The sequence below is a fragment of the Canis aureus genome, chromosome 9, assembly GCF_053574225.1.
Source record: "Canis aureus isolate CA01 chromosome 9, VMU_Caureus_v.1.0, whole genome shotgun sequence".
NCBI lineage: Eukaryota > Metazoa > Chordata > Mammalia > Carnivora > Canidae > Canis > Canis aureus.
The window spans coordinates 52191082-52213857 of NC_135619.1; the positions used below are offsets into that span (position 1 = coordinate 52191082).

The window sequence follows — 22776 nt, forward strand, 5'->3', positions numbered from 1 at the left end:
AGTAAAAGGGGTACAAAAAGACATTAACCCATTGAAGTAGAGGTTAACATTTCCGTACTTCATCTCCTCCCTTAATTAAAAAAAAACGAATTTAGAGTTTACACTACAAAGAGTTATCCAGCTCTGCTCTATCACCAACAAACCCAAGTAAAGACGAAAAGAAGTGTTTTTCTGGAAGGAATTTAAAAAAAAAAAACCTCCCAGAATTTAATCTCTGAACAGTATTATCTTTCTAGTAAGAGAGCCCAGATCTTGCTTCCCCATAACCTTCCAAGTTACAGTCTGTGTTCTGTCTATCAGAAATTCCTCCTTCCCACCCACGAGTACCCTTCTGTTGTGGGAGAAGGAGGGCCTTTCTAGTCTTTGGCCTGGGGCCAAGCCAACCCTCAAACTGTGGTTTTCTCTTAGTCTCCTTATTGAAGCATGGCTGTTTCCCACACCCAATAAAGAAGCAAAAGTCTTGTATATGTTGACCAGGTCTTGAGTGGAGGCCAGTGCTTACACAGCTCTCACATTCCCAGGACACTGACTGATGATGGTGTAGCCCCCTTCCCGGTTGTTAACCCACAAGTGCAGTGTGCCAGTATTGTGTATCCAAACCTTACCTTTCTTAGAATCTATATAGAAGGAACTTTTTTTAAAAAAGATTTTATTTATTTATTCATGAGCGACACAGAGAGAGACAGAGACATAAGCAGAGGGAGAAGCAGGGTCCATGCAGGAAGTCCAATGTGGGACTCGATCCTGGGACTCCGGGATCATGCCCTGAGCCAAAGGCAGACACTCAATCGCTGAGCCACGCAGGTGTCCCTAGAAGGAACTTAATCTAATTCTTCTTTCCATTTATGAATGAATATCAGGACAAAACAATTTATGTAATCTATTGTTGATGGAGTTGTAGGGTTGGGGCCAATACATGGTATGAGAGGCCTGGGGAAGCTGATTTCTGCCAACAGTCTAAATAAATTCATTTATATATCTGCTTTTCAGCATTGCCTCAGTACTTTCCTGGGTTTCTAATTACCAAATTTGATTTCTTTAATTCATTACACTTAGCCTTGGTTTTGGTGAAATACCTAGGAACTTGTATATTACTGACTCTTTGGAATACTGGATGGTACAGAATTGTTATCACTTTAGTGTATTAGAGTATGACTACTGAACAACTGAGAACCTAGCTTTTTCTTTCTTTCTTTTTTTTTTTTTTTTAACTGTATGTGGAAAGAGTACCTGTTCTTTTGAGATGCAGTGTATTTATGTTTTGTTAAGGTTTAAACAAGCATGACTCTTTGGTAGATTGAGGATTATATTTCAGCTCAGTTAGGATTCCATTTTGCTGCATCTAGTGGACCCCTCTCCCTGCCATGGCTTAACAAGTTAGGGATTTTTTTTACCCATATAATCAGAAATCTAGAGTTAGGCTCTCTGGAACTGTATGATACTGTCGCGAGCCCCATGCTTTTCCTGTCTTTATCCTCTGCAATCCTTAGGAAGAAACTTTCACCAGATACTAGCTAGATATCCATATTCTGAGTGGGAAGAACAGTAAAGGGCAAAAAGTTGTGTCCTAACCCAGTTAGCCCCTTTTAAAAAAGAACTTTCCCGGAAACTGTACCTGGAGACTTCTGTTTACATCTCAGAACTGTGTCATGTGGTTATTTGTAAGTACAGGAGAGATTGGTAAATACAATTTTTTAGCTGGGCACACATCATTACCCAAACAAATAAGGGCAGTATTACTAGGAATAAAGACAGAAATGTTAGTATCCAGGCCAGTGACAGCCTCCTAAGCAATAAATCCTCCTAATTGCTTTTATTTTGTTATTTGACTGGTCTTATCACTATGGAACATCAGTGTCTAAGGGCTTGCCACAAAATCTGCATCTAGGATGATAAATTATTTTTGTTTGGGATCTGCAGAAGGGCTTACTTACATTTTGTGGCTGAGTATAAGCTGAACACAAAAAATACACTAGGCCTGATTCAAAGTCCAGAGAATGCTCCTATTATAAGATTACATCTCTTCGTAAACACAAACTTGCCTGTTTTCTTGTTATAGGAATTTGGTATTTGCTAAAAAAATTAAATTAAATTAAATTAAAAAGGTGAAGAGTGGTTATAATGAGTTTTGCTATTTGCATTCATGGGGTAGATATTTATTAAGCACCTTTTATGTACAGGGCATTCTACTAGGCACTATGAGTGAAAAAAAAATTAGATCTCAATCCAGCCATCTCCAGTGTGCATTGTCCAGAAGGAAAGAAAAGTACATACATCAGTAGCTGTAACACAAGGTAGAATGTGCTAAGTATGATAAGACACATACAAATACATTGTTAGAAGCATTCAGAAGAGGAAAAGATTACTTCTGCCAGAGAGAATTGAGTAAATATGATCTGGGGAACCTAAACATATGTTTTCATTTTAAGAGTTTGCTTTCACATCTAGTGAGCATCATCATAGGACTAGAAAAATATGTTGAAAAGTACATAACCAACTGGCATTCACAGATCATTACAGATAGGCAGACTTGCATGTCATCCCATCCCTTTAGTTCCTCAGTAAACTGAGGTAGAGGATTGGGGAGGAATGGAGCATTTGTTGAGTGTCTACTGTGAGCCTTGTATTTGGTCTATTAAAAGAATCCTTTATTGAATGCCTAGACTAGATTTACATATGTGATCTTCATTTAATCCTCAATAATCCAGCAAAGTAATTGTAATTACCTACGAGGAAGCTAAAGTTGAGAGAAGTTCAGTAACTTGAAAAAGTCACCCAGTTTATAAGTGACAGATCCTACATTGAGCCCAGGCACAATTGACTGCAAAGCCATGATATTTTCCACTTAACTGAGTCTTTGTTTTTTACTGATGACCAAATCTGGATTTGTAGGCATAGTAAGTATTGAAGAGTGAGCTCCTTCTTCAACCCTCCCTAATAGTGAGTCCTGTACCCACCTGGTTGAAACTTGGGTGCCATTTGGATACTTTGACTTGTACTCAGAGTTAGTTTTGTTACCTGCTTAAATCTTATGAGAATTTGACTTTCTTTTGACTTTGAATAATTTATTTTTGTACAAAATTACTGCATATAGATGGTACAAAATTCAAAAAGATATAAATGATGTATGCTTTCTCCTGGACCCCCAGCTAACTAGTTTTTCTCCATGGAGGTTACTAGTTTTTTTATATATCCTTTCTGAATTGTTCTGTGCAAATACCAGCCTTATGTGTATGTGTGTGTGTTTCTGTGTGTTTGTGTATCTGATACATGTATGGCTTTGCATATTCTTTTTTCTTTTTACAAAAATGGGAGCTTACTATACTCACACTGGTCTGATATTGCTCTTTTTATTCATTTTTTATTTGCGTTTAGATGTCCCAGCAAGATTTTTTAACAAAAGAAAAACTCGGTGACCTTGAAATATAGTTGTCACCTTCGCAACATGTACTGAATAGATGTTCTAAGAGCCCGTTTGCTAACAATGGCCATTCTTCCTCTGATACTCATCCAGTGAATTTGTCCTATGGATGTAGAGCTAGCTCTTCAGTCCTCATTCTGATCTTTACAGTCTCTTCCCCAGCCAGAATGAGGCACCTTTTTTCTTTTCTTTTCTTTCTTTTCTTTTCTTTTCTTTTCTTTTCTTTTCTTTTCTTTTCTTTTCTTTCTTTTTTCTTCTCTTTTCTTTTCTTTTCTTTTCTTTTCTTTTCTTTTCTTTTCTTTTCTTTTCTTTCTTTTCTTTTCTTTCTTTCGAACAAAAATACTGATAGAGGCCTGAATGAGGCATCTTTCAATCTAAACTCACATGTTGGGATGTAGTGGTGAAAATAGAAATATACAGTAGCCCTTTACTGCCTCACTCCTTCCTTCCAGGTGAATGTCTCCTCAGATATGGAGCTGGTGCTTGAAAGGAATGGATTTGTTTTTCAGTCTACTTGCTGCATTCTTTGGTTACTTGCCCTCAGAAGGCTGGCCGGAGCAGAATCAGGGCTTCTGTGTCCTCTTAGACCATCCCAAGACCTTCCCATGTGTACACATAACCCCTTTCCCCCTAGTGTCAACCTCTTGGCTTTGCCCACGGGCTTGGGTCTTTCTTTGTTCCCCTTCTTTGTTTTTTTTTTTTTTTTTAATTTTTTTTTATTTATTTATTTATTTTTTTATTTATGATAGTCACAGAGAGAGAGAGAGGTGCAGAGACACAGGCAGAGGGAGAAGCAGGCTCCATGCACCAGGAGCCCAATGTGGGATTCGATCCCGGGCTCCAGGATCGCGCCCTGGGCCAAAGGCAGGCGCCAAACCGCTGCGCCACCCAGAGATCCCTGTTCCCCTTCTTTGGATCAGAGATGGAGGCAAGTGAAGAGCTCTTCAGTTTCCCCTTTGGACAGTTTGCAGGGATGAAGAACATCTCAGTCAGATTGGTCCATTCAAAAATGCTCTGACCCTCTTCTATCTTTGAAATTGCTTTGTTCTTTGTCAGGCCTGTCCATCAAACACATTTACTCAACCCAGGATTCTTTGATCCCCCTCATACCTACCTAGCCCAGGACTTTTGGATATATTTCCCTGAAATGGGACATTCCAAGGCATGAGTATAGAAGGATTGGTTAACATTTTACTAAAGCTACCCAGTTTATCTTTTATATCTTAAAAATAAGTCGTGAAAGACAGTACTAATAAAGTCTATCTAGAAGGTGAATGTTTCCTAAGAGCATCTGATCTTATTCCTTTAGGCCTGGCCATAAGGAAATGACATTTCTCCCATGTCTCTTTAAATGTAGTGTCTACAGATGGAAATCAATTCCCAGAAATCCTGTTAATAAAAAAAACAAACAAAACCTTGTGTATTTTGTCAATTTTATTATTTTTCTCCTAGAATTATTTCACATTTAAAGCTTTTATAATGCATGCATATTGAAAGCAGCACTAATAGTATTGAATGATCAGTAACAAAATCTGTGACCCCAAAAAACCCAATTTCTAATGAGTTAAATAAGTTGTAAGAATTTTTTAAGCATCTACTTGAGAAAGTATACATTTACATACTAACTACAGACATATATTGGTGTTTGTGATATTTAGATGGTGATTTTTAGGTCTTTATTGATTTGTAGGCTTACCCTCTGAGCAAATATACTTTTGTGTTGATCTTATATTCATTTAATAACTAGTATTCAGATAGTAATTCTACTTTGAAAGTGTTTTGTTATTTTTTTAAAATATTTTATTTTTAAGTAATCTCTACACCCAACATGGGGCTCGAACCTGTCCCTGAGATCAAGGTTGTATGCTCTACCAACTGAGCCAGCCAGGTGCCCCTGAAAGTGTTTCAAAATGTAAAGTCTAATGTCAATCTTTAGGTCAACAAAGTGTTACTATTTCAGAATTCTACAAACAGCCCTCAAGGCCATGCATGCAGTCCGGCTTTTCTATTCCAGCCTCCTCTCTGCATCCATTCTGCTCACTATACCCTTGTCAAACTGGCTTCTTCCCACTCCTCAAATGTGCAAACCTTCTAGAGGAGTTCAGAGTCATCTGAGTAGGCTGGAGTTGAGTCAGGCTTCAAGCCACTTTTTGTTTTGTGCATTATTCCTAGTGCTTGACACCCAGTAGAAGACATTCATTAAATATTTGTTGAATTTAACAATGAAGGAAACTTAGGCTAAGAGAGACCAAATACTTTTCTGATTGCTGCAGTGGATAATACATAATACCCAGATAACCCTGATTCCTAGCTCAGTGCACTTCCAATGAGACCATTTCAACTCTGTGCTTCCAGAGATTTTCCCCCTCTGAATGTAGACCTGTGCTGGCATTATTAGAGAAATATTTCCTTTCCCCTTTCCTGAGCAGTAGTGTCCCTTCTCCTTTTATCTCACTTGAGGATTACAAGCCATTCACTTACAGCAAATGAGTTAGAAGGACATCCCCTTGACCTTTTTTTCTTTCTTTTTCTTATAGGCCATCTTTGGCAGCCAGACACTATCTAACTCCAATTTATGGACAATAAATAATGGTGCAGGCGGTAGAATTTCAAGTGCCACGGCTAGTGGCCAGAAGCCAACCACTCTGCCACAAAAAGTGGTGCCACCTCCAAGCTCTTCCTCCTCACTGGTCCCCAAGCCCCCAGCCAATCACAAACAAATCCTCAGAAAGATGACATCCCAGAGAGTCTCCAAGTAAGTCCTCCTCAATCTTTTGTTCAGTTTCTCCCGAGTTGTAGTAGTTCTGTGCTAAGAGTACTCTTCATTTATGAGGCCTTCAAAACCATTTGTACGTCAAAGACAAGAACTCCTGATGGGTGCCACAGGTTAACTCTGGTTCTCAGCCTGGGCTACAGGTCAGAATCCCCTGGGGAGTTAGTGAACCACGCCAAAGTAGGCACTGCCTACCCTGTGGGAGGGACAGGTGCTGCTCTCAGGTTCCCTGGGGATTGTGATGAGGGCTAACACAGGGTTCAGGATCATTGCTGATGATCCTCCAGCCTCTGGCAGAAACTACGATCAGCTAACACGCTGAACTGTGGGCCTGGAGATGGGAAATGAAAGCTTCTTCCCAATCTCTTCTTTTCTGGATCTTTCTACAGAGTCAGATCTTTGCAGTTGTGTATAAAATTCAGTACCACCCTTGTTTGTCATTTACTTGTACGTATTTGAATGGAAAGACATTAGAGTGGGATTTTATGGGTGGTGGCGGGGTAGGGGATTAACTCACTGACATTAGTCCACAGGCTCTGTAGAGCAACTTGTTTCTAATACCTTTTGCCCATTTTACCTCAGAAAGATGTTCCCATGCCTCAATCAATTTTTTTCAGGTTATACCCTTCACTCTTATTTCCAACCATATTTTAGCTAGCAAACCAGAAATAAGACTAATAAAGAGTGTTAGTTCTAATGGCCCTTCTCCGTTTAAAATTGGGAAACTTTTCAAAGATGCCGATAAGAAGCAAGCATTCCCTGATGGATAAACACGTAGAGGGGGTGAGGGAGTTTGGGTTTTTCTCTTGCTCTCATTAAGTCTCCTCGTTCATTTGTCCCTCGCAAAATCAATTTTAGTTGTAATGACCAGTCATAGGATGTAGAAAAAGCAGTTCCTCTTTTTTCCCCCTTGGACAGGGAATCAAATTCTGGATTTGGATAGAAAACAGTCCCTTGTGACTTTTAATTATACTGCTGCCATTATTCATCTGTCCAACAAATACTTATTCCATGCCTACTAAGTGCTATTGTAGGAATAATTGGCATTGTAATGACTTTACAGAACTCTCTGGAGCACTAGGGAAGGGTAGTCAGAAGGGGGCAGTTCGTGGTCAAGGCCAAGAGCACAGTAAGAAGGAAGATGTATGGCTCCTCACCCTGGCAAGAGTAGAATCGAGTCCTTCAGGTTGCAGCCTCTGGAACCAGACTGCCTGTATTCACACCCTCATCCACAGTTTACTACCTGAAGACCTTTGGCAAGTTGCAAGTTACTTAATCTGTTAGCCCCACTTTTCCACAGTTCTGAAGTGGAGATAATAAACAGTGTCTGCTTTATAGGCCATTGATAATATTAGCAGAGTTAATACATGTACGTAGAACAAGAATCTAGCACATGTAAGAAGTCAGTGCACGTTAATTACCATCATAAGCATTCCAAAACCATGCTCTGTTTCACAGGTTCGAAGCCCACAGTTGGGTAGGAAAATCAGTGAGTCAGATATGAATGTTGAATTTGCCAGCATGCTCCCTAGTTGTGGATCCTCGGAGAATTGCCAGTACCCTGAGAGGGCCCTTGGTGGCCTGTGTGGTGGCTAGCTAGTCTGCTGGTGAGGAGGTGGGCTCTGGCAGCAGGCAGTGGGGCTGGACGTTCGAAGATGCTGTTCACTGCCCTGAACTCGCTGCTGGCAGGAGAACTCTTCAGCCTTTCGAGATGGAACTGCAGCTCTGTGGACAAACTTTGCTGCATTTTTGTGGTTTCTTCTCTCTGACAGGCAGGAGTGTGGGAAAACCGGAAACAGCTCAGCACCAAAAATGCACAGAAGGGGGGAAAAGCAAGATTTCTTCAGAATTTAAGAAATATAATCCAAGTATCAAAAGGCATGCTGTAAGGCGTTGTTCCAGGAAATAGTTTCCAATTTGCCTTTAAAATTCTAGCACAAGTCTCTGAAGCTAAATAAGTTAGTACTAATGGAGACCTTAATGTTCTCTCACTCATGTATAAAATGTACAGTGTTATGAGGGCCCCACTGTTTTTAATATTCTTCTGACTTTTAGGTTCTTATTGACCTGACTTTGTTCTTATCTGACCTGACTCAACGAAAAGTTCCCTCTAAAAAGTATTTGGATAAAGGTTTTTTTTTTTTAAATAACCTTTTTATTTTATAATAATTTCAGACTTACAGGAAATTTACAAAGATAGTACACATAAAAATAAGAAAACCCAGTTTTCCCCATTGCTAATATATCAGCATGACACATATGAAGAAGGTGCCATACTGAGAAACTGTCAGTGGTACATTATTATGAACTATAAAGTCTAAAAGTCTATACCTTATTTCGACTGAAGTCATTATTAATCTAGAAAAACCTTTGATGGTTCCTGAAATTAGGACCCTTCTTTCCGTTCTAAAGTAATTCATGCTTCCAGCCATTCTAGCAAGTTACTTAATGTTTATGTAACTTCTTTTCCTATTTAAAATAGGAATGATAATAGTACCTGCCCCATAGGGTTGTTAAGAGAAATAAATGAATTAATATCAAGCACACATACGATGCCTGGAGCATAATATATATTGAATAAGTGTTAGACATTACTATATCATCCTTAGGTTAATACTAGGATGGCGATTCAAGAAATTTTCACATAACTTTTTACTTTCTTTCTGCAAGATATGTTGCTTCATTTGGTAGGAGCTCATTTCAGCCTTTATTCTGGCTCAGTTCAGATTAATCAGGAACCCTCAGTTCTGAGTGGTGATACTGAGTCACACTCAGGAATGCCATAGTTGCCCCAAGAGACACAACTAATGAGAAGTTGTAATGAGCTATTGACTGTGCCAAGCCCTGTGTTTTTGGGTTGAACTTCAAACTTCTCCTAGCACAGAAGTTGGCATTGGACAAATATAGAAGCAATTTCCAAGAGCATCAAAGTTTCCACATCCTAGAGGATTGAGTTTAGAGAACAATAGAACATAAAAGATGGAATGTCGTTTGGATGTTGGTGCAAAGGGAGTTGAGAATCAGAACAGTGGGGTCCTATTTCTTTATGATAATATTCAAGTGACTTTTCCCTCTAAAGGTTTCAGTTTCCCATCTGTAAAAAAAAAAAGAAAAAAGAAAAAAAAAAAAACCACTGTCCCCACTGAATAATTAACCAAAATAACTTGTTTTCTGAAAAAAAAAAAAAAAAAAAAACTTGTTTTCTGTCTATTCTGTTGAAAGTTTTTTATGAGCACATTCGTTTTTTTAATTCTGTTGCTTTATAGCCATTTGCTCATCCCTGTTTGGCCCAGAAGTTCTTTGTTATAGTTCTCAAATTCATACACTTCTATTTCTCTTAGCTAGATCTCCTTGGTCAGGTCTGTGAAGAGAATGATTTAGACTTTTTTCTCCTTTCCATAGTGCCAGGAGCCTTTCTTGACTTTCCTCTCTAGTGTTTGCCACACGTCATAATTTAGTACCCACTTCAGATCCTCCTTTTGCAACTATTTCTGGTATTTCTTCCAGTCAGCTGAACTAAGAGGGATGACAGCCTAGGAGCAACTGCATGCTTATGACCTGTGTCTTCCTTGTACATGACCTTTTTCTTAGAGCCAGAATCATACTCTCCAGGAAATAGAAAGAAACCTGAGGGGATTAAGGTTTGCCAGGGACGTGGGCAAAACTCACAGACTAGAGATGATAGGGAAGGGCAGAATCAAAGCCGTGGTACCTGGGGCTTCTCTGAAGAAAGAAAAATACAGAAGAAACACCAGACCTAACGAAAGTGCTTTGCTTTAAATAGCTGGAATTACCTTTCCTTGCCCATGTTTTAGGATATTCTGCATCAGGGTGACCTCAGCAGAAATGGAAGGTAACTGCTTGTTCTATGTCAGCACCCAGGACAGTGGTGTTTGTTAATGGCTGCTCAGCATCGGGAAGGGAGGAAAGAGGCCAGTAACCCAGCAGCATATTGAGACCTGTACCAACCAGTTCATAGGACCTGAACTTGTTGTGTAAGCAATATGATGAAAGATGCTCAGAGGTTAATGTCAGACAAATATAAAAATGGGAGAGGTTAACGTCAGACAAATATAAAAATGAGGATCAGGGTAAAAAAAATACCTATCTTTTTAACATATGAGTCATTAATGTGAGGTAAAGTGATCCAGAGTTAAAATGATCCAAAAGTAGGTTCTTGATATGAGGATACAAGGTGTCATATTGTAGTTAACCATCTTCTGTCAGCTTTTCAGCCTTTTTTATTATGTGTAATTTCAAGAAATACGATCAAATCTGTGGCATATCCATCCTTAAATACAGGATTCTCTAAATTATGCATTTCTGGGGTGCCTCAGTGGGTCAGTTGGTTATACGTCTGCCTTCGGCTCCGGTCTTGATCTTGGAGTTTTGGGATCAACCCCCACATCAAGCTCCTTGCACAGTGGAGAGCCTTCTTCTCCCTGTCCTTCTGTCTACTGCTCTGCCTGCTTGTATGCTCACGCGCTCTCTCTCTCTCTCTCTCTCTCTGTCAAATGAATAAATAAAACCCTTTAAAAAATAAATTATGCATTTCCAAAACATATAATTATAGACTTTTAGTGCTAAAAGATAACAGACTGCTGGCATAGTGAAACGCTGTGAGTGTAGCAAGGAACACAGGTGGTCAGTGGCAGAGCCAAAGCCAGATCTGTGTCACCTACCATGCTAACCCCAGACTCTTCCCAGTAGACCACCAATTTCAAAGGCCCCCCACCAACCCACTCAGATCCATTTTGTACAGCAAATGACAGGTTAATCATCCTAAAATATTGCCTTGGGGAAGATGCAAAGTAAGCACTTCAGAACTTGCTCTCCTCCCTTTCCACACCAGTTTTACTACTTAAGTGGCCACTGAAATTCTCAAAAGGAGGAAGAATTATTGTCATTCTCCTACTGAAGTGTTGGGAGAATTTCTGTTAGATATAGCATGAGAAGGATTGAATTGAAGAACAATACTGAAGGCTTTTATATCTTGCCTTCCTATGAGAGTGAAATCTAGGAAATGAGTGGGAAACCTGGAATATACCAGACAACACCCTCTCACTCTGAGAGGCAGGGCCTGGAAGTACAAAGGGACAGGGTGCTAGTCAAGGGATCTGCCACTTAGACTTTTTCCTCTGGTCAGCCCTTAGCATTTGGACCTCAGTGGTGGTGTTAGATCTTAGGGTTTTCTTTTGGCATAGATGATGACAGAGGGTGCTAGTAAACACACCTAACCAGAGGTTGCTGCTGCCATGTGTATTGCCCAGTGAGGAGAAGTACATGAGAGTCATGGAATGATGGGTCTTCCTTTGGTGATTTATACTTGGGTAATTTAAAGTAAAATCTTACTTCTCATCCCTGCTACTAGGATACTAAAATGGCTGTTAAAATGGTAATATAACTGTTAGATATTTCCTATCTCTCACTTTTCTTTCTTATCTGAGTAGGAAAATCCCTTTTTAAAAGATTTGGGCAAGATCTTAATGCATTTTATAGAATCCATATCAATTCCTCCATGATCATAAGTCTTTAATAGCAAACTTAGGACTTTCTCTCTGGGGATGAGCAAATATTTAAAAATCTTGGGGCCTAGGAATAGATGGTATAGTTTAAAAGAAAGTTCAACAAAGAAGACTCAGGGGAGCGTCCAACCTCTGAAATAAATTTAAGCAAGCAAGAAAACATTTTAGAAAATTCCTAATGTGCATTCTTGACAAAATTTAAGCTTAGAGAACATAGATGTGTAGAGCTTTAAAAGGCTATCTCATGCACAGAGTTAAGTAGTCTGTGATCAGGAAGAAAATGAGAAATACCTAAGGGAAAATTTAGGTTAAACACAGTGAATTGAACACTGCAGAAAATTAATGAAGTATAGGACAGATTTCAAAAACTTTCAAAATTCTGAGGATAAAGTATACAAAGATAAAAATGTTGACAAAAGATGGATTCAACCTAAAATAACGCATTGCAGAAATGGAATAGAAGTAGTAGTCATTATTACAGGCAAAATAGACCTAATATAAGGACATGAAGGGTTTTGAACAATATAATTAATGAAATTAAATTAACAGATATACAGTTTTGTATCCTGCAGAGCTCCCATGGAATATTTTTCAATTAAAGCCTCAAAAAATAACAGTTATATAGGACAATACAGAATTATATTATTCTCTGACCATGTTACAATAAAATGAGATATTAAAAGTCTGGACAGAAAATAAAATAAAATAAATAAAATAAGAAAAGAAAAGAAAAGTCTGGACAGAAAGCCCAAATAATATTGGAATTTTTAAACATTCTTTTAAGTAACTTGGATCAGAATGATATTGCACACTATATTGAAAGTAAGAATTACACACATCGGCACAAGACAAGAATGCCTACTCTTGCCACTTTTATTCAACATAGTACTGGAAATCCCAAATAGAGCACTTAGGCAAGAACATGAAATAAGGAGCATGCAAATTGGAAAGGAAGAAGTAAAACTGTCATGTGCAGATGATTTTATATTATATAGAAAATATGGGACACCTTGGTGGCTTAGCAGTTGAGCGTCTGCCTTTGGCTCAGGGCATGATCCTGGGGTCCCTGGATCAAGTCCCACATCAGGCTCCCTGCATGGAGCCTACTTCTCTCTCTGCCTGTGTCTCTGCCTCTCTCTCTCTCTCTCTATCATGAATAAATAAATAAAATCTTAAAAAAAAAGAAAATATGTAATATTTTCTAGAGACTCCACCAAAAAAACTATTAGAACTAATAATGAATTCAGTAAAGTTTCAGTACATAAAATCAGTATACAGAATCAGTTGCATTTCTATACACTAACAACAAACTGTCAGAAAGAGAAATTAAAACAATCTCATTTATAATTGCATCAAAAAGAATAAAATACCTAGAAATAAATTTAACCAAGGAGGTGAAAGATTTGTACACTAAACACTGCAAGACATTCATGAAAGAAATTGAAGACATAAAAATAAATGGAAAGATATTCTATGTTCATGGACTGGAAGAATTAATATTGGTTAAGATGTCAATACTACACAAGGCAATCTACAGATTCATTGTAATCTGTATCAAAATTCCAATGGCATTTTTCACAGAAATAGAACAAACAATCCTGAAATCAGTATGGACCACAAAGACCGCAGAGTGCCAAAGCTGTCTTGACAAAGAAGAACAAAGCTGGAGGCATTATGCTTCCTGGTTTCAAATTAAATTACAAAGATGTGGTAATCCAAACAGTATGGCATTGACATAAAAACAGACACATAAATCAATGGAACACAATAGAGATCCCAGAAATAACCTATGCATATATGGTCAATTTAAGACCAAGCCAAGAATATGCAATGGGGAAAGGAAGGTCTCTTTAAATAAGTGGTGCTGGATGAGAAAATGCTCCGCATCACTGGCCATCAGGGAAATACAAATCAAAACCACGATGAGATACCACCTCACACCAGTGAGAATGGTGAAAATTAACAAGACAAACAACACATGTTGGAGAGGATGTGGAGAAAGGGAAACCCTCCTGCACTGTTGGTGGGAATGTGAACTGGTACAGCCACTCTGGAAAACTGCATGGAGGTTCCTCAAAGAGTTAAAAATAGATCTGTCTTACATCCCAGCAATTGCACTGCTAGGGATTTACCCCAAAGATACAGATGCAGTGAAATGCCGGGACACCTGCACCCCGATGTTTATAGCAGCAATGTCCACAATAGCCAAACTGTGGAAGGAGCCTCGGTGTCCATCGAAAGATGAATGGATAAAGAAGATGTGGTTTATGTATACAATGGAATATTACTCAGCCATTAGAAACAACAAATACCCACCATTTGTTTCGACGTGGAGGGACTTGGAGGGTATTATGCTGAGTGAAATAAGTCAATCGGAAAAGGACAAACATTATACGGTCTCATTCATTTGGGGAATATAAAAATTAGTGAAAGGGAATAAAGGGAAAGGAGAGAAAATGAGTGAAAATATCAGTGAGGGTGACAAAACATGAGAGACACCTAACTCTGGGAAATGAACAAGGGGTAGTGGAAGGGGAGATGGGTGGGAAGTTGGGGTGACTGGGTGATAGGCACTGAGGGGGGCACTTGTGATGAGCACTGGATGTTATGCTATATTTTGGCAAATTGAACTCCAATAAAAAAATTAAAAATAAATAAATAGATAAGTGGTGCTGGGAAAACTGGATGGCCACATAAAAAAAATGAAACTCTTTCTCACACCATATACAAAAATTAACTCAAAATGGATTAAAACTTAAACATAAGTCTTGAAACTGACAGTGGCTCTCTCTCTCAAATAAATAAACAAATCTTTTTTTTTAAGATTTTATTTATTTATGATAGACATAGAGAGAGAGAGAGAGAGGCAGAGACACAGGCAGAGGGAGAAGCAGGCTCCATGCTGGGAGACCTATGCGGGACTCAATCCCGGGACTCCAGGATCACGCCCTGGGCCAAAGGCAGGCTCTAAACCGCTGAGCCACCCGGGGATCCCCAATAAATAAATTTTTTACAAAAATAAAAAAATAAAGGAGATACAGGGAGACCGAAAAATTATGAGAACATTGTATGATCATTTGCTACTAAATTTTAAAAACTGAACCAAAAAAAAATTTTTTTTTAATTGAAAGGTAATATTTTCAAAAATATTAGCTATCAAGATTGGTTCTTGAATAAAAGGAATACCCAAGTAGAACAAGGTAGAAAATTTTAAACTATCTAAATGGGTTCTTAAATAAATAGGTTGCATGAGTAGCCCTAGGAAGTAGTTTTTGTTTTGTTTTGTCTTTTTGTTTTGTTTTATTTTGTTTATGACAGACACAGAGAGAGAGAATGAGAGAGGCAGAGACACAGACAGAGGGAGAAGCAAGCTCTGTGCAGGAAGCCCGACGTGGAACTCGATCCTGGGTCTCCAGGATCACATCCCGGGCCGAAAGCAGCACTAAACTGCTGGGCCACCAGGGCTGCCCCCTAGGAAGTAGTTTAAAATATCATCTCTAAAATAGTTCTTTGAACCTTTGGAGGCTTCCAGGTGCCTACAAGATAAAGTTGAGAGTCCTTACTCTGATATCAAAGCCTTCTGCACTATGTCCTCTATCCTGTCTATAACCTTCCCCGGACTGTCTTACAGTCTACTCCACACACATGCTCATGTTCATTGTTCCTACATGCTCATGTTCTCCCCTCTTCCTTGTGCCCTCTGCCCTCTTGAATCTAAGTCCTGTGTTTTATTCAAGATCAGAGTTTATCACCTTGATGTAGCTTTGCCAAGTACCTCTGCTAACTCTACCATCTATCCCCTTGTCTAATTCTTCCTTTTTATATATGTTCTTCTTCCCATAAGTCTCTAGGGACAGATACCTTGTCTTTATCCTCTTATCACGCATATGTTGAATGTCCATGGTGCTGAGCATTGCTCTAAATATTCGTGATTAACACCAGTCGGAGAGGACAGACACAAGCCCAGTTCCCATAAAGCTTATTTTTAAGAGAGGGGAGACAAATGTATTCTTCAGCCCCCAAACTAGCTTATATTCATGACAAGTTCTCAGAAAATGGTGGTAAAGGAGTCAGTGGTGGAGATGGAGACACGCTAGAGGTGGTAGTTGAGGTGGTGGTGGTGACATAGTATTGTGTAACAAGGTGTATGTGTCAAGGATCACCAAGTAACAATGATGTCATCAGTAATTGTTTATACTGTGTAGAATAGTAAGTAGTGTATGGGAAGCACAATTGCTAACAGCCCAAGATTTCTAATTAAATTTGAATCCTGTCTCCTTCATTCAATTGACTATTTTTTGAGGCTACCCCTCTAAGTCTCTGTTTCATTATCTGTAAAATATTACCTACATCATGGAGCTGTTCTTAGGATTAAATGAGATCATTTATTTCCCTGACACATACCAAGTGTCCATGCATGTATATTGGTATAGTTATAATTTTTGCCGCAGCTGTTGTTCCCTATTAAAAGAAATGGCATTTTTGTTGTTATTAAGCTGATATTTTTAAGTGTGATTTGGCTGTAGCTTGCAAGGCTGTGGAAGTTCAAACACATTCTGAGATCTTGATCACTAATAATTCTAATGACTACTGAAGGCAAGGGCTTAGCTTCAAATAAAACAAAAGACAACTTCCAGTCACGTTGTCTTCATAAGTTTACACTTAATACTCTCCCTTTGCTTCAAACACATAGAACTGATTTTAAAAAAGGGGGGGGGGACCTCGCTGAGCTTCAAAACAAGGGAAACATCCCCTTTGCCCCAAAACTAGGGTACAAAAATAACTGAGAATCAGTAAATGAAGCTGAAACAAGCTTTTTGAACTCTGCTTTGGAAGTAGGTAGCAACAGCCTGGAGTTCAGCCCCTGTGGCATGTTGGAGCCTGAAAGTGCCCTACCCAAGAGGAATGACTAAGAAGCCAGGCTCATTAATTGGAAGTAAAATAGTAATTTTTCAACTGGGGAAAATATTACCCCCAGAAGATATCTGGCGATGTCTGGAATTTTTTTTATTATTATCATTAGCTGGATGGGGGGTAAGGAATTCCTACTGACATCTAATGAGAGTCTAGAGATGCTGGCAAACATCCTGCAAAGCACAGGGTAGTTCCCCACCACAAAGAATTACCCAGTCCAAAATGTCAGTAATACTAAGATTTATCCTGAGCTAAGTGGGCTCTCCTCATGGGAGATTGATAAAACTTATGTGGGCCGCACCACATGAGGGACCAACTGTTCATGTCTGAGAATTCACCTGGATTTCTAAATATGACTGAGGCAAGGACACTGAAATACCAGTGTACAGTCTGGTTCTGGACTAGGGTAAGAGGATGGGTGGAAGACCCTATAAAACCTTTCGACAGCAAGCACAGAGACAAGGGGGAGAAATAATTATTATTCAACATGAGCTTACAAACCAAAATTGCAAAACACACGAAGAAATCTGAATCTAAGGAAGATTGCCAACAAAGTCAAGAACTAGAACACGAATTTCTTACAAATGAGATTAATATTTCTGAACAGCCAGACATGTTAGATCTGGTATCTGATAGGATTGTCTTGTGGAACATGACATGTGACTCTGATCACAAGATTGAGTATCAGAAAGGATACCTGAGAGAGAGGTGGACAAGTTACACTATAAGAAATAATAACTGAGACTTCTCTGGAATTAAAGAAATAAATGTTCTCGGCTAAAAAATTCATCCCATGTGCCAAAAGGAATGCATATTTAGATGCAGAACACTGAGCATAAAGGGAGGACTTACATACTACTTTAAAGAAAATTCACAAAGGAACCCAGAATACTGATATTCTTTTTTTTTTAAATTATTTATTTATTCATAAGAGACACAGACTGAGAGAGAGGCAGAGACACAGGCAGAGGGAGAAGCAGGCTCCTCACAGGGAGCCTGATGCGGGACTTGATACCAGATCCCAGGATCACTACCTGAGCTGAAGGCAAGCACCCAACCGCTGAGCTACCCAGGCATCCCTGATATTCTTTTCTTCAGCAATAACAGATGACAGAAGACAAGAGCTGATAGCTCAGGTGTTGTGGTAAAGTGTCTTTCAGTTTAGAATTTTATACCCAGCTAAACTGTCATTCAAGAGACAAGCCAAAATACAAATAATTTGAGATATTCGAAGTCTAAGAGTGTACCTCTTAGGATACACTTCTTCACTTAGGATACAATAAAAATAAACAGAAGTATTGGATAACATGAACGCAGTGATGTGCAAGACTTTTATTAAATGGTAACGAATGTTAATTACTATAAGCATAATTGTTGGTCTTTTAAAAAAGTAAAATGTGTTTGAGACAACAAAGACAAGCTTGAGGGACAATGGGATTCAGTGGATAGTGAAAATATAACAGGTCTGTGTCATGTTCTAAGGGCAAGAGAAATATTGGAGGAAAAAAGTAGAAAAAATAGCTAAATTTTACACTTAGAAAAAAATAGCTAAGTAATTGATATACAATCTGTAGCTTTCAAACCAATGGAAGGAGAGAGAAGAGAATATGGAAACTTTGAATCTGGTTGGAAGGCAGAAAAAGAAAACAAAAAAGCAAATAAAAAGGATGGTAAGTGGAAAATAAAAACTAAGATGGTAGAAATAAGTCCAGTTATATGCATAATCACAGCGCTAACAGGATTTTACTCTTCTATTAAGAGGTAGATTATGAAGTTGCATTTTTAAACATGTTCAGTTATAGCCTATTTAAAAGAGATACCTAGAGTAAAATTTCACAGTGCAAACAATGAAAAGAAAGTAAACCATACAGTTCTAATTAAAAAGAACATGAGTATAGCAATAAATAAAATAGAATTAAGCAAAAAGCATTAATAGAGATAAAAACACTGGTATGCAGTTAACATCATAAATTTCAAATATATAAATCAAATGCTGACAATAATGTAAGGAAAAATTGGAAAATTATCAATTGTAGTGGGTGATTTTTTTAATCTACTTCTATCAGTAACTGATAGGTACCTCAAAGAAATTTCTGAAGATTTGAAATATTTGAAATGCAGAATAACAGTTGGCTTTGATAAGCAGTTTTTCATCTTTTTCTGGCCACCACTTATAATAAAAAAGTACATTTTATATGCAACCTAGTAAAAATATCTATATTATATATATGAAGTAAAAGTTTCATGAAATACTATCTCCTATTTTTTAGAATTGCTAATGGGATCCTTGAATTGATTTTACAACTCCTTTATGAGTCACAACTCATAGTCTGAAAAATATTAATAGCTATGCATAGATTCCTGTGTCCAAAAGGGAAAAGATACAGTCTCTTCAAGTATATGTTTATAAAAACTCAGTACATATTGTCACAAATAAAGGCTTCACACGTTTCAAAGAAGCCCATGCCAAATGCTTTATATTCTTTAACAATAAATACACTTTAATTAGGAAAAATCAAAAGGTAATTTTTTAAAGGACTCATGTGTTTGAAAATTTTTAAAAATATAGCACATAGTAGCCATGTGTTAGAGAGGTAATCATAATGAAAATCATCAACCACATAGAATTGGATGCCTTATGGAAAGTGCTACATATCAAATTTGTGGGATAGCCAGAGTTGCTCTCAAAATTAATCTCATAACTATACATGTATTGAAAAGACAAGGAGGATTGAAAATAACTGAGGTAATCATTTAACTTAAAAAACTATAAAAGGAACAACAGATTAAATTAATCCAAATCAAAGTGAAATAATAAAAAGAAGTCACCAGAACAGCCTGGCACATGGGAGAACATGAAAGAACAGTGCCTCAAGCAGAGTGTGGCACATGGAGACCTCAGTACTTGGTGAAGGAATGAATGAAACAGTAGAACCTGGAAAGGGGCGCCTGGGTGGTCAGTCAGTTAAGCATCTGCCTTCGGTTCAGGTCATGATCCCAGAGTCCCAGGATCAAGCCCCCATCAAGCCCCCTGCTCAGTAGAGAGTCTCCTCCCTCTCTCTCTTCCCCTCCCCCACTCGTTCTCTCTCTCTCTCTCTCTCTCTCTCTTCCCCCCTCCTTCCTTCTTCCTTCCCACTCCCTCTCTTTCAAATAAATAAATAAAAATCTTTTTAAAAAAAACTCTGAAGAGACTAATACAGTAAATTTAAAAAGAGAAGATACCTACAGAGATAATATTAAGAAGAAAAAGGGACATAGCAACAAATATAATGGATTATGGCTTAGGTAAGGTGTAGTATATTTATAAAATGGAATCTTGGGCACCGCTGCTGCTGCACAAAAGTTGGCTTCATGAAATGTTTCTTGAATTGGTTTTGGAACCAGACCCAAATTAATAATGTTCTCATTATTATTTGCTAAGGATTCACATATTAGCTTCTGTTTGTGCAGCGCATATATAATCCCTGGACTGATGGATAATAGAAAGAGGCACACATAACCTGCACACATGTAGGTTGGGAGTAACATTGTAAGATGATTCATCTGCAAGTAAATGTTTGCTAAGTCAGAGCACATGTTCCTTTAAGGATTCAGTTCTTTACCCTAACTTGAGATTTCTTTTCTCCTTTGGGAATTGAAAGAAGGTGGTTGTCACCAGTATTTTATAAAAATGATCAAGTTTGGGGTTTCTTTTCAGAACCTTCACAGATGCCACCAGGCCTGTCTGCCACAGCCCTGGCAAGGTCAGCATTTCTAGCTCTCCTCTTCCTGTGAAATCTTGAGCATTTTTCTTTTGTGGGTCCTTCCTACTATAGAAAGGTCATCCCCAATGTGGTGGCCTGAATCCAAGATAAACTTTTACGAAACCACTGGAACAGAAAACTAGTACCTCTGTGTTAAAGATGTGGACAGCCTTGAAAAGAACTTGAAGAGAAACAATATACACCAAACCACAGTCAATCTTGTGAAGTAATGAACAAAACAGATCCTAAAGAAAGGATATCACTTTCAGAAAAGTTTCCACCGATCAAAATAATGGGGAAAAAAAAAAAAAAAAAGAAGAACAGAGGAAACCACAAATAAAGGAAATAAAAATCCACGAAAAAGCACGTCAGAAGCCTTACCAGCAAAATGGATGGTAGGGATTTTACTCATTATAACCCTCCAGACTGGTGAGGTTATGTCATATAGGCCAGCTGGATGGTTTGCTCCTGATGCCAGTGGAATTCCTAGCCAGCTGTTTGATCCGCATATATTCCCTAAGTGGAGACTAGCACTAGAAGAAATCTTTCAATAATAAATGTAGGCAATATTTCTGCTTCTAGAGATGTTATTTATTTGTAATGCATTGCTAAACAATTTATTTGAAAGACCCAGAGAGGCTATTCTCCCTTACTCAAAGTCAGGCCTTTCCTTGGACTCTAGGAAAATGCAAGAGAGCAAAGGAGTAGGCAAGAGTGTAGCAAGTGAATTGAATTCTGGGTTAGAAAGTACACACTTATTACTTAGGGAAACTCTTCAGGTACTTGCAATGAATCCGTCCAAAGGAAAGATCCTGCCTTAGTTGAAAAGAGCATGTCATTATTAATGGAATTCTTCTAATTCTAATTCTAATTGGAATTCTGCGTTGCTACTATACATGTTACTATATAGACATGGCCATGTATCTTATTTCAGTTTTGAAGTGGCTCAGTCAATCAATTAGCATGCCCTTCAGGAGCTTTTGATAATTATGCAGTTCATTCTGTGGAGATAGATCTGAACTAAGCCCAGCACCACAGCCGAGATTGTAGAAAGCCTCAAACTCTCAACCTGGGGCTGTATCTCACCTTCTTCCAGCTCCCAGTATGACATCTCTTCCAAGAAGAGCAGGTAAGAAACACTACGGGACTACATAGTCACATCTAGCACTCTTCTTGGTTTAAACTCTAACTTAAAATTTATGGCACTTTGCTTGTCCCGTCTTTTCAGTATTCCTCACTGCAGAAAAGTCACTTTTCTGAGTTCATCTTTTAGCCACCTCTTTATATTCCATATGTACTGTGAAAACAACAGGCAATGGACCTGCAGCAAACACACGTTTAACTTTGCACGTTCATCTCTTCAGAGAGAAAGAGCATGTACAATTTCAGTAGCGACTGACTCTATTCTATGTTCCTCTTGGGACAGAATGGGAGATGTATTGTTCCTCCCATCAGCCTCCTTTCCCATGGGCTTCTCATGTAGGATGAGCATCCCACTGTGCTGTGGGTTCTTCTCATGCCAAAAGCCATGTTGTATGACAGGCCAGCTACTTCATTTGGTGCATAGCTGAAGAAACGGTGGTTCATTCTGAAACTGAAAAAATGTGATTATTGGACTTATTGAGAGGTAGTTTGTCAATCTCAAATGAGACCTCTCTTCTTAAGGGGGTTTAAGAGTAATTCTGACCATGAGATTTCTACACTGTAGGTTGCCAGTTAACTACCTTTTGATTTTGATAGCAAATTGCTGTTAACTTCTTAGTTCTGACTATGTCATGGTCATTCTTGCATAGGGTAGCACTCATATTCCATATTGAATTAGAGTTACCAAGTCACCTGGCTTAATATTTCAGTGTACATAGGGTTCTAGTGAATGCAAAGATGGTTAGTATCTCTAAGAAAAAATACCAATACTAATGAAGGTTCATGTTTATTTAGCCATTAATATAATCCCAGATACTATGCTAAGATGTGCTTCACATTCACTGTTTTATTTAATCCTCAACAACCCTATGAGGTAGGTCCTGTTATCTTGGTGTTAAAACACAGCGACTTAGACAAGCAAGGAAACACAGACGTACCTTCCTGTGTAACTATTTCCTAAAACACAGATGCTCCCAGGAAAGCAGCAAAGAATTATTGCAGAAGCATACCAGCAAGTACAAGTTAACATACAGGCCCTAAATAAGCTGTAGTTCAAAAGTTCTCATTTAGGTGTGGGTTGTCCAGAAGCTGGCATGTATTTTCCCAGGGAAAATGATGTTATCACAACAAAAGCATATTTATCCCTGATGTGCCTGAAGTAGTAAAAACATAGACCCAAACCATTTTCTGTACCAGTGTTTCCATGGAAAAATTCACTCTGAATTTCCTCTTGAGCGGCTGTTGGACACATTTCTC

At 38.4% G+C, this 22776-nt stretch overlaps 1 protein-coding gene across 36 annotated transcripts in view; it reads left to right on the top strand.

Moving 5' to 3' along the window:
• Positions 1-22776, top strand: part of TTLL5 (tubulin tyrosine ligase like 5) — a 269627-nt gene that overhangs the window by 198066 nt on the left and 48785 nt on the right. For 27 of the 36 annotated variants that reach the window (XR_013386539.1, XR_013386545.1, XR_013386544.1 and 24 more), the window contains one exon: positions 5959-6176. The exons of 8 other annotated variants lie outside the window; for them this stretch is intronic. Coding sequence is in view for 20 of the 28 variants with exons in the window: in XM_077910049.1 (XP_077766175.1) it covers positions 5959-6176 (218 nt within the window). In the remaining 8 variants the exon portion in view is untranslated. Of the gene's footprint in view, positions 1-5958; positions 6177-22776 lie in introns of those variants that run through there. One more of the 36 variants, XM_077910066.1, reaches the window with a different exon arrangement.